Below are 12,664 nucleotides of genomic sequence, written 5' to 3'. Positions count from 1 at the left end.
TTAGTGACTTATACTCTAAACTTGATCAAAGAAATCTAAACAGGGAATAAGAAATAAATAAATAAATAAATACTAGTGAAACCTAAGTAAAAGTTGACAATTTTATGATCTTGCCCCAGTCTATTTTAAACAGCCTCTTAATAAAAGAGTCCAGCTAAATTGCACATTTGTAAAACAAGGTTGGCTCTTTATTTGGCGTATAGGAATAAGATTTCAGTTTTCTTAATGTGTGGTAGCCTCTATTCCAGCTACATCTAACATCTCCAGACCGCAACAACTCAACCGGAAGATTACCTCTTAACAATAAGGAGAGCGCTTTCCCCACGCCAATCATTGCCGCTCTTATCACAGTTCGAGCCATGCATATCCGTCATCCTCCGTGTCGCCCGACGGACTTCGCCGAAAAGGAGCGACTGCTTATAGCGTAGAAAATTATAGTTAATGCATATCACGACATCTAATAGGTGGCAAAAGCAGTGAAAAAGAAACAGTTACAAGTTTGCAACACTTTTATTCATCAGAGGTCATGAAACTCTCAGTGCCCTGTCTATTGCTAGGGCATTCGCTCCGACGAAGGACATTCGCTCCGACGAAGGGCTAACGCTCGAAACGTCAGCTTTTGTAATCGTTACGGTGGCCAATTTACCATTTCAACTTTGTTGATATATCCAAATTATTTCGTTACTCCCACCGACGCAGCCCCAAACAGTTTCTTTCGAAACTATCAGCCTTTATTCGTAGGGCATACGATCATGACAATATCGTTCTGTGATTTGTACAAAAAAAGAAGCACAGTAAATTACTATTTTAAATTTCACAGATATAATGATTAAAAGGTGAATCTTTGCACGAGAAAATCTCAATGCACAAATGTAATACTACGTGTTATATTCAAGTTAGCAGTTCGTCAGCAAGGTGGATGGGTCATTTTAAAACACGCGAGAAGTTCAATCAATCAATGATTTTGGCCGGTAGAACATTATACTTTTTTCACAGTGAATGGTAACAGTAATCGGTCGATCGTGCCCGTTATTGCACTGATGACAACAACCGACGCTTTGAAAACCTGGTTGGAAGTCATCATCAGAGCCTGTCGTCGGTCACCGCCTTGACCGAAAGTAGTTACATTCAGAACTTGAACACATCACCAAATTTCACTGTTTTTCAAACCAGTGAGAGCAATCAAGAAGTTAGACGGTTACGACACGTACAGGGCGTAGACATTGACACAGGTTTGTCCATCGTTATTAAATTCCTCTCCGTCAACGAAATCCTCGTTATACCATATTTGGTACTCCTCGCCATTAGTTACCTTCAGTGGTAGAGACAGGGGTGGAAATACCAGCTCTGATGAGTTGGCATGGTAACCAGCTAATGAGTAAGCTTTTTCCTTGTAATCTTCTGGGAAAACTACTTTCTTGGCTGCACTGGTTATAATTGTTGCAATGCTCGATCCTTTTCCGCACGCCCAGTGGCTTCCATAAGGGAGAGTTCTGTTATTACACGTCACAAACCCTGAAATGTACTGCAGCTTCATTGTTAGAATAGCCCCAAGCGACGTCATAGTGAAGTTCCCGTATGTATTATTTTTGGCGCCAAAGCACACCTCATCCGTGTTGAGTTTACTCCATGAGGCACCTAAAAGCGATGATGGGCAACGTTATAAAGTGCTCTGACTTTGGAAAAGTCACAAGAAAGACTGTTACCGATGGAAAGTCGCTCAAATTGAGGAATCATGACTTCAAAGGAGACTGAGGCCAAAAGCCTTCAACTCAGCCTCATAAAAATTCGGAAAGCACTTCGAAAAAAAAATTTGTGGATCTGAGTAAACTGTTCAGTTATTATTTTTTTTACAAGCTCTGTGTCTGAATGGAAAATTTAGCACCCTCTCATCTGCAGGGCTGTTGATGAGTCAGTCTTTCCATTGTGTTTTTCAAATTTTTTAAAAGTAAAATCTGCAAAATTATGAGCTATGGTTTAAGGTGGTCTGTACTCTTAGTCGATGACGGCATTCGTCATCACCCCTGCATTGACGAATATCGTTGTCGATAAGAGTACAGACCACGTTAAACCACTGTCCATTTGTTTTTTACCGTAATATCAACGTCAGTGCGTGCGAAATTGCGTGACACGTTGACGTGAGCAGCGTTGTCTGTATTCTTTTCGACAACGGCAAATTGACAAATCAGATTGCGACATTACTGCCAATTGTGGTAAAATCCAGTTTCGTCCGAGATGGAATAAGACAGCAAATGTGTACGAAGGAAAGATTAAAATTGCTTCACGTTGAAATGACCTATCCGTCCTAACGGACGAAAACAAATTTGAAAGTGTTACTGAGTTTACTTCATGGCACACACATTACCAGTCTTCATTTTAAATGGCAACTGTGAGAATTAAGTGCAAACTAATGGTTTTTCCTCGGGATAAAGGCAAATCCCGATTCTAGCTCCACATGGGGCTAGAAATCATTTTGTATAGGAGGCGTTGATCCATATTTGTGGGATTTTCGCAATACTAGGCAGTCTCAGCAGAAATGAAAATAACGGTTTCTGATACAAACTGTAATGTTACCTTGCACAATACTCCCTGGACTTCGTTCGCAATAGAAGCCGTTGGATCCGTATAGTGGGTTACAGGTTACTCCTTGTTTGCATGGTTTGTTTTCACACGGGCTCTGAAACAATTAAGGTAACACTCAGAGAAGGTGAAGAACGAACAGGCATTGGAAAGAAATAGGAAAGAATATGAGAGCAGGTCATTCAAAAGAAAAATTAAATAAATAGAAACCAAACGGCTCATCTTTGAACCATCTTATATCTTTGATATTTTGGAATGAGAACTATTTTTTGGCCTATCTAATTTTAGGTGTTGCGGATATATTATTCAGCTGCAATATTTCAAGTAAACGAAAAATTCGAATCTAGTTCAGAAAAAGTTTTCCTCCACATCTTGCTTTAATCTAACCACTGTTTATCCTTACCATCAAGCTGTAATGATTGTAAAACTGACTTGGTTGAAATCTGTCATGTCGGGTATACTCGTTTTCGCGGAGCAACTCACAGTTGTTGTTTCCCGGCGAGTGAACGGCAAAGTTGAACGAGGTGCAGAAGATTTGTTGCAGACATTTAAACGCACACATCATATTGTCATAAGTTGAAACAGATATATTGGGTTTAACATCCAAAACAAAGCGAACATGTTCAACAAAAGTGGTGCCACTGTCACGTTTTCCAATTCCATGATCACTACTTCCAGTAGCGGTTTTCGAAAACGTAAAAACTGCAGCAAGGAAGACATGGCAAAAGAGGAATCCCTTAACAAACACGAGCGAGCTCATAGCACGGCTGCTTGAAAATAATTTTTAAAGCTTTATCAGAGGTATTGAGGTCTGACGTTTGGTTAAATAAAATTTTGGTACGTCTGTTTAAATAATGAAAGTGAAAAGACAGCTCGATTACAAATGAGTTTTCTTCGACGTAATGTAACGGTGAACATTGAAAGGGAAAATCTTATCTCGCCTACAAGATTACGATCTTGAGTTCGTGGAAACCACGTCAGTACGCGGGTTATATAAAATGATTAGAAATTAAATTAATTTTTTTTTGGCCATAGCTTAATGAGCTTGCGCAGAGCCCTTAAGTCACGGTTACTTTACTTTAGTTAATGTAATGGATCTTCAGTTTGATACATTAAAAAGGAAGTGACAAGTGGCAGATGCTTTGAATGACTGAAGCAAGCGCAATGAACCTCAAAGAATCCTTTTTGTCAACTGTTTTCTTTCTGTACTTTCTGTCTATTGAAACAGGAATGAAGCCGGAGAACAAGGCCATAGATTGAAAAAATTAGCTCATGATTACTTCTTCATCGCCATGGCCATCTATGTCAAGACAACTTTTCACCCGTAATTTTGTTTCTATAATTTCAACCACTTGTACTTTTTGATGTCGCAAATTCAACAAAGTCACAACTTCAACAGAGAAAAGTCCTCGAACGCACCTGCTGGCAGTTTCCCTCAACCTCCGACTCTAATTTCCTATTCACACATGAAAACTAATTTCTTCAAATAAAACCACTAAGAAATCTAATTTAACCACCGAGGAGTCATTCGACAGCGAGTACTCTGTTTTTGATAAATTTTGCAGGCCAGGAGAAGACCTGTCGACAAAGTGATGATACATTTTACTTCGCTTTCCGTTTCTCACAGAAAAAGTAAATAATTGTTGATAAAACTACAGTTTGTTTAAATAAAAAAGACCTGTGTTTTCTCATTGTCTACCGGGCCTCTTGGCGATTTCAGCTTACAGTTATGATAAATTTTGCTTTGCTTTTCTTTTTCATTAAGAAGTTCTGACTTCGTCAAATAAAACCAGTAAGATGTTTTAATTTGAGTAGCCTGATAGCGAATTGGCACCGCCACTTTAAGTAAAAATTTCAAAAGATCTGTGATACTAGGACGTCAATTAACCCATTCCTGATGTTTTTAGCATGATCGCAAGTGATGACTGGTATAATATATGGTACTGTAAAACCATTAGCACTACGCGAATACTGCTCTTCATCTTTTCCAAGAGGGTAACAAATCCTGCAGTCTGAGTTGTTCTCAGCGCGTTCTGGATTCTCACGTCTACGCCTACAGTCACCGTAAGGTTTTCGTGAATATTCAGGATTTTTGTCTTAAATACAATAAATAGATACGTACATAAATACGTACATAAATAAAGGGGATTTGAGTTTAGCTTCATGCTCTCGATACTTCACCACTGGTGATCAATGCATCACTTACGTTCCACTGTTCAAAAACGACTATTTCATATATTTTTTTGAGGCGGCCAATAAAAAATGAAGTCAAATGTTTTTCAAGTTACCAGTTCGTCAAATGTCACGCACACTCATTGAAAATGTTTTAAACCTAATTTCAATCTCATGAAATTCATTTATTTGTGGAAACCGTGACAATAATCTTATTTTACAAGATTACATTGTTACTTAACAGTTAATATCCACTTTGTTTTATTTACATCAGTATATACAAAATGGAAGGCTATAAATTAGTTATAATTCTTGCAAGTGTTAAGCAACAACAATCATAATTTGTTTTTGTAAAACAAGTAATATAATCAATCGAATATAGCAATACGGAAAAAATTTTAACTCATTTTACTTCTCAAAGCTCATATCAGGGTAAAGAGGGTTCTGAATAGTCAATAATGGTTTTCATAGAGGAAAAAAAAGAAACAGATGGACGCGATTTCTCTCTCTATCAATATATCAAATGCCCCTCCCAAACAACAGTACAAGGAGACAATTGTGTCTCAGCCGAGAACGCTTTATCTCTATGGAAATTCAGTGAATTGCCAGCCATCCTAAGTCACGTGATCACACACCCAACCACTCCACTTCAATGGACGTTTATGTATTAAGATGGTTATCTGTCTTGTTGCTATGGGGATACAATGTAACTGATGCTAAATGGTTGTTAGCCATCACCTGAAGGACAAAATAAAATGAAATAAAAAAGTAAATAAATACGTCTTATGATACAAATCAGTTAACAAACGTGGTCAAGTTGTACAAACATATTTCCAATATATCCCTAACCCTAATCTTCGCTGGTACGCGAGCTCCCGAAACGAAATTCACTGGAAACACAGTCACGTTGCCAAAAGATTTTCAATTAAGAATTGACCTTCACATGTCCGTAAGTCATCTAAAACAATTCACAGGAGCTATAATTGTGTACTCACACAACTACCTTTTTATTTTTACAATGGAATGGCCTGGCCTTCTTTCATTAAAGGAAATATTGTTCCAACGAGTTTTAGTTTCATATGTCGCGTAGTGGTGAGGAGAAGTTGAAGCTTTGTGCATAATGGGAAAATTGGTCTGGCGTCGTATGAATGATCAGCGATCGGTTGTTTTTATTTAAATGTTTGATCTCCTTAACCAAGAAAGATGCAATTTAAGCAAAATTCAGTGCGATTCATGAATGAATCTCACTCCCGAGGCCTCTTAGATTGAAAGGATCAGTTTATTTTTCAGTGAATATTATAAATAGTTAGATCCTGTCAGACTATTGCTGACAAACCTCAAAAATCATGTGTTGCAGATTGTAGCAGAAAGTTGAGCCAAACGGGTTGGTGGTGTTGGTGGAAGAAGACCTGCAGAGAAAACAAGATAATAGCAACATCAATATCAACATCACGAATAGCAATGTAGACTGTGACAAATTTAAGTTACAAATACAACACCAGAAACTCTGCTAAACTTAACATTGAACTTACCGATTGAGTACCACAGGCGCCTCCACTGGTTTTCCCAAGTAATCCTGAACACTGTCCCACTGGGTGAGTAGGAAACAAACCAAACAAAACTATAAATTCAAACATTTTCTCGTCATCACTCGGCGAATATGACAGTGTGTAGGAATAGAGTGTATTTCAACACTTTGGATCCTTACATCAGCCTACTATTATGCTACCATTTAAAATATACGGCGAGAAGAAACAACTGGCTGGAAACAGAACTTTCCAAGACCCGAAGCCTTTTGGTTACGATGAATATATGAAGTTCACATATTTTGAACTGCGGTTATGGATACGTATGATGCACGATCCTCGCAGTGGAGAGCGCTATTTATGGAGTAGCGAAAATCAGACCAGAAAAAAATCAGGCCTGTACGGGATTTGAACCACTGACCTCTGCGATACTAGTGCAGCGCTCTACCAAGGTCTGATTTTCGCCACTGCATAAATAGTGCTCTCCACTGCGAGGATCGTGCATCATACGTATCTATAACCGCAGTTCAAAATATGTGAACTTCATATATTCATCGTTTCTGATTTATCATAACGGGTTTATTTGATTTACTCACTTTCACCAGAGTGTGGTGAGGGTCGCACAACAGAGCGAGGCTCCTTATTAAGTGCGCCCTATATCCCACCCATCCCACCCCAGGGGAGGACATCCATCACACAGTAATCTCGTGTGTGGGAAATTAACGTCTCCTACCCCAACCCTGCAGGAGACGGGACCTCCATTTATTCGTCCCTATCCGAGAAGACTAGAATATCTAACCATTTCTTGATGTTATAGAAAGGTAGCAAATTCTTCTCAATTATTTTTAAGACCCTGAGTGTTGGTCCGGCCGGGGCTCGAACCCTCGACCTCCCGCACAACAGTCCAGCGCTCTTTCCATTTGAGCTAACCGGGAGGCGGTTACGAATCAACTTAACGGCCTGCTCCCAGTTGGCTTGTTAGCTCAATTGGTAGAGCGCTGCACTAGTATCGGAGAGGTCAGTGGTTCGAATCCCGTACAGGCCTGATTTTTTTCTGGTCTGATTTTCGCTACTGCATAAATAGCGCTCTCCACTGCGAGGATCGTGCATCATACGTATCTGAAGCCTTTTCTTTACCAGTAAGAAAAAAAAAAAAACCATCCCAACCGTTAGCATAACGTAAGCTCGTACAGACGAGAATTCAAAAGCTAAGTTATTTCCTAAAACTAGGATTAGCGTAAACCACCTTTCAAACAGCCGTGTCCAGCATTTTTAATCGCATTAAGCAGCAATACTGATTTACCTTCGTGCACGGAGTTAAAACAAAAGGGGTTCCATCGTCGAGAACAGAATCTGCAAAGTAGAGCGTCGCATTAAAGAAGACATGGCAATCGAATCGAATAAGAGCAATTTTTGTTACCAGCGGATGACTTTAAGGTTTGCGGGACGTATAATGTTCAAGACTTCAAAGACTAGTTAGAGAGCATATTTTCGCGCCAAAGTCAAAAGTTGTCACGTTCACCAAATCTCCAATGATTTCTAGCAAGCCGCGGAACCGCTGCGAACTGCTTACCGTAAGGACATAGGATGTCCGTACACTGAACGTTTATTTGTACAGCTTTGTGAAAAAAATGTGTATCTCTTTTCTTTTGAAACAGCATCAAAACGCTTTTCCATTTAAATTAATTTTCCACAAAGACTTCCAAGGGCGTAGCCAGTGGGGTCCTGGGGTGCACGTGACCGACCCTCCCCCCCCCCCCCCCTTGGTAGGCCTTTTTTAGAGCAAACAACCTACAATATTCAGGTGGCGAAAACGCCATGACAATATCTTGGCCATAAAAGACATTGTTGAAAAGCCCACTTTTAAAATTTGTTTTCTTTGTAAAGTATTTTCGTCAACGGCTCTTGTATTTAGTTAATATGGGCCTTCATGACGCGATAATACGGCTGAGCCCGCTGATACACGGGGGAGAGCAGCGGTGTAAATGGCGAGTAGCCTCTGTGACCCCCCCCCCCTTGAAAACTCCTGGCTACGCCCCTGACTTCCATTAAAGACTCTTATTAGTACTTGATGCAAATATTGTGGCTTTGACGAAATCTGTTACCTTTGGAATCTCTCTGAATTCCAACCTTAAATTCACAGCGCTGATACCTATAATAAAAAAAAAAAAAAAAAACAGACCTCACGACAATTAGGGGACAGTGCGGGAAAAAATATAAGAAAAACTCAAAATTAACTTTAAATTCTTGACTAATCAAGTGCACTTGTCAATGGACTTGAACTTATCAAAATATCATCGACAAAATAAACAAACCTACGAAATTAACAAAATATCATCGACAAAATAAACAAACCTACGAAATTAACAAAATAGGCAACAACGCTCGTAAGGCATCTAAACTGAAAAAATATACTGGAAAAAGTGGAAGGGCAAGCAATGTCCAGAAGCATGTAGATGTAAGTCTCGTTTCCTATCCAGAACTCTTCTTTGTGTACACTGAGCACTACTTTTCACAGACAATTTGCTTACATGTTGAAGTTGTAATGTCCAGGAAAATTAGTGTGCAGAATAAACTTCTTCACCAGATGGCTGTATGCATCAAACAAGATGTCCTGGAGCAGAGAAATGAACAGCAAATGATCGTTACTGGAAGCTCCTTCAAAATGTCATCAATGTTGTGATACTTACAATTCCAAGAGTGAAGTAGTTGAAAAAGTAATCTGAACTCTTAGACTGGGCAAGCTTGTGAGGAGAAGGAGAATGGATCCGCATCTGAAAAAGGAAAATGAAAGATGGCAACTACAGAAAAGCTTTCTTTCAGAAAACAACATTTGAAAAGGTGACTGTTTACTCAGCTACAAGAACAGGACCCAGTTTCTAAAAAGGCAGGGGAAGGGGGAATGGCTATGCAACCTTCACTTAACGAAATAGAATTGTGTTCAATTTTCTCAAATCAACTGACCTTATCTTCAGCTTTGTAAAAGACTTTACATGGAGATCCCAGAGAGCTTAAAACATCCTATAAAAACAAAACAGTCATGGTCTCAATTAGAAGCCTTCCTTCAGTTTAAATTCAGCGGAATATAAATTATCTATGATGTTAGACAACCAATTAAAGGCCCTGTTTTAACAGCCCAAATTCTCACCTGACATGAGTCTCCAAACATCACATTCCTCTCAAATGTTCTTCGTCGTAGCTCTAAAATCTTACCAGGACCAGGACCTTCAACGGATGAAACAGTTGACAAGTGGTTGTTACCAATAATAACACGCATGTTATATTCTGTAGATCACACCTCCCCCCCACCAGCCCTTGAAATAGAAGCCCTTTTCTTAATCTTTCAGGACTGGCACACAGAATAGAAGTTAATTTTCTCCATTCCTTAACCATTCTTTTCCCTATTTTGTTTATCCACCCTGCCAGACTTTATGTTACAATTTCCTTCCAAAAATGACAATTTTAATATATACTGTGATCTGTTATAAATGTTGTTATTTAGTTGTTTTTAATGGGGGTTTAGTAGTAATGGTAGTAGTGGTGAGGGGGGGGGTGGGTTCTTATAAAAGCTTAATACCCTGTAGGAAGTAGACAGTGAGGACTAGCTGAGTCCTCCTGATCTTGTACAAATGGTGTTGTCTTGAGCCTTACCTTCTGCCACAAGGAAGCATTTCAGACCCAGGACATTACCATCCTGGTTTATGATCTCAACACTCTCTGCAAAACAGTTGCCATGAAAACACTGGAGAGGAAGAGGAGGTGCCCTACAAAATAATAATTATAGTCAAGAATAAAACACTGAGTTACAAATTTGAATCCTGCAAACTCTTAAGATTTTCTCCCCCAAAAAAAGGAACAGCAATTTAAATATACGTATTGTTTAATCCCTTACTTGGCATCTGTCAAGTTGTTGCCATGGTAAATTGACATGTGTGACACAACTGGTGAGGATCCAGATGAGAATTTGAGAGAACCCAATCCATGAGTGTAGTATGGCTGTAGACAGACAAAAAAATGTGTTGCGACAGTAGTTGAACTCAGTTCGTCTTTACCAACAGACAGTCCTTGTTTTAAAGAAAATACGCCAAAATACCAACTTAATCCTTTTACTCTCCAGGATCTGATTGTTAATTCTCCCCTCTAGCTGCTACACATTTCCTTGTACATTAGCTATGAGAATGTGGTGTTAGAACAAGATAGTAACTCCTAGCTGATAAGTTTCAGCGATCTCATTACTTGTTTCCTGGATAATGTATGGATATTATAGGAGGGAAGTTAATCACTTCAGGAAGTTAAGGGCAGGGGTTTCATTTACATTTTCAGTAGGAGGGCAACTGGTTTTCACAGGCAAGCAAAACTTTTTGAATTGAACTTCTTTGTAAGATAAACTTTCCTCCAGATCATTAAACCAAGTGAGCGAAAACCGTCTTCACAACCAGTCAATTTGCCCGCTACCCGGCCCTTAATGAAACCCCTATAAGGGGTTAGGGGATAAATTTTGATCCTATAGACATGGTCAGAATCAAAATTCTGTTTTATACTAGAACATTCACAAACTAAAGAAAGGCTAATGCATAAATAAATGACACAGAATCAATCTTTTACAAGTTGTACTGAGCACAGGCTGAAAAACTTACCTCAAATTTTGAGTCAATTGGGAAAGAGAAGGAGAGACCTCTGAAGTTCAGAATAAAAAGCTGATGGGTGGGATCATAAACTGAAAAAGACAATTTCTTTTCAACCCTTTACACCCTGACAACAGTTTGCATATTCTCAATACTGTTCTCTGTACAATTCCTCAGGCACTAACAAGGAGAATTTGTTTAACAATCAAGAGTTTCTTTCGTTGGTGATCATTTGCTTTATCCTTGTGACTTTAATGTGTGATTCAAGGGTGATATTGTGAGGAGGAATTAGATGCAAGGCACTTGTTAGGATCAAAAGATTAACAAAATGAACTTGTAAAGAGATCTCAGCATCAACAAAAAAAAGTGGTTTGTAATAAAGCAGATAACAATGACAGCTCATATGCTGCATTTGATGCCTTTAAATAATTAGTCTGTTAGACCATGCAACTTGTAAGCTGATTCTTTACTTCCTTTGGAGTCCTTTTAAAATGTGAAAGAAAAAAGAGGAAAAAATAATCCAACCTCCTGGGTGTGTTGCTCCGAATGACATGTCAATTTGTTCAATTGTTGGTTGGACTTGAGGAGAATTGAAGTGTACTCCACTGAAATGACAGAAAATCACCTGTTAAAACTATTATCCTTTATATCCTGACTTGATATAATGTGCAATTGTATAAAAAATGGAAAGAAATACACAATTAGCTGCTGAGGTTACAAACAACAACATCAACAACAACCAGAAACAAAAAAAACAAAAAACAAAAAAACAATGAACCAAAATCTTACCAGTATTTCAACTTGACCTTGTTCATACTGTAAACTTCAATTATCTAGAAATAAATAAATAAAATATAAAATTATTCAGAAATTCTCTTTTCAGTTGGGGAATCATCAACTGAATGCAATTATTATTTTTTCAGAATATATGTATGTGCTTAGTTTGTACCTTAAGTCTCTGTGTAACAGGATCAAAGACCAGTCTAATTCCATCATTGGGAAAGTTTAAGACCAGATCCATTGCCAGAGGGTTCTATTACAAAACAAGGAAGACTAAAATATGAAAAGTGATTAAATGTTTTCTTATCGAGACATGTACGTATTAATGACAATCAAAATAAGTGTCACATAGCAAAAAGGTTGATGCTCTGTCCAGCCAAGATAAAAAATTGTCGCACATGTACGTTCCAAAATAATTACTGATTCATTAGAAGCAAGTAAATTTAAGAAAAGAGAGTTCATGTATTACACAAACAGAAGCCAGAGACTCACCGCCTCGCTGTACATCGCTTGTACCGATTTGATCACGCGACATTGGCGCTTCAGGATTTGCACACATTGTGCGACAGGCATTCCTTATAATGATCAGAATGAATACAAAAACATCAGATGGTGAAATTTAAATTCGAATCTAAGATAAATAAGCGAGAAGGCAATGAATTTCATGATAGGCGGGAAAATTCTTATAATGTACAAATTGCATTGTATACATTATAATTACCAAGTATAAATTCCCATTGCTCGTTTCCCAAGGATCTTTCAGGAACGACTTCCAAATCCAACATGATTATGCGTCTCAAACTTCAAGAACACTTTTCTACTTCTATGACAGTAGAATATGAGGCGTTTCATGTAAAATCTTTTGCAAATTCCTATCACGTCATTGGCCCCAGAAAATAAAATTGTTTTTGTTTACGTTGCGTCGCGCATAATTATCCAGTGAGAAACAGATTTCTAGCTCAAGCTGCAGGCTCAGAATTC

General features: G+C 38.4%; 2 protein-coding genes across 4 annotated transcripts; both read right to left on the bottom strand.

Annotated features, from left to right (window-relative positions):
- Positions 1-491: 491 nt before the first annotated feature.
- LOC111340661 (uncharacterized) lies at positions 492-4,804 on the bottom strand. Its single transcript, XM_088752190.1, has 3 exons — positions 2,984-4,804; positions 2,575-2,677; positions 492-1,638 (listed from the first exon to the last, which is right to left on the bottom strand). Exons 1-3 carry the CDS (start codon positions 3,338-3,340, stop codon positions 1,199-1,201), a joined length of 900 nt encoding a protein of 299 aa, XP_088608316.1. The 5' UTR covers positions 3,341-4,804; the 3' UTR covers positions 492-1,198.
- Positions 4,805-4,916: 112 nt separating this feature from the next.
- Positions 4,917-12,603, bottom strand: LOC111340669 (phagosome assembly factor 1). Of its 3 annotated transcripts, none has more exons than XM_088752179.1 (17): positions 12,405-12,603; positions 12,176-12,258; positions 11,853-11,936; positions 11,693-11,736; positions 11,429-11,508; positions 10,916-10,995; positions 10,171-10,274; positions 9,930-10,042; positions 9,427-9,503; positions 9,243-9,299; positions 8,969-9,052; positions 8,810-8,892; positions 8,384-8,430; positions 7,582-7,631; positions 6,285-6,373; positions 6,089-6,161; positions 4,917-5,490 (listed from the first exon to the last, which is right to left on the bottom strand). In XM_088752179.1, exons 1-17 carry the CDS (start codon positions 12,466-12,468, stop codon positions 5,413-5,415), a joined length of 1,290 nt encoding a protein of 429 aa, XP_088608305.1. In that variant the 5' UTR covers positions 12,469-12,603; the 3' UTR covers positions 4,917-5,412. The 3 variants fall into 3 exon arrangements, with proteins under 3 accessions (XP_088608305.1, XP_088608306.1, XP_088608307.1); XM_088752180.1 differs by having other exon boundaries at positions 6,285-6,343; positions 12,405-12,601; XM_088752181.1 differs by having other exon boundaries at positions 12,394-12,551.
- Positions 12,604-12,664: the final 61 nt, after the last annotated feature.

This window comes from Stylophora pistillata, chromosome 3 (genome assembly GCF_964205215.1).
Source record: "Stylophora pistillata chromosome 3, jaStyPist1.2, whole genome shotgun sequence".
Classification (NCBI taxonomy): domain Eukaryota; kingdom Metazoa; phylum Cnidaria; class Anthozoa; order Scleractinia; family Pocilloporidae; genus Stylophora; species Stylophora pistillata.
Note: the sequence above shows the minus strand (reverse complement) of the source record. Positions and strands in the feature narration are given on the sequence as shown.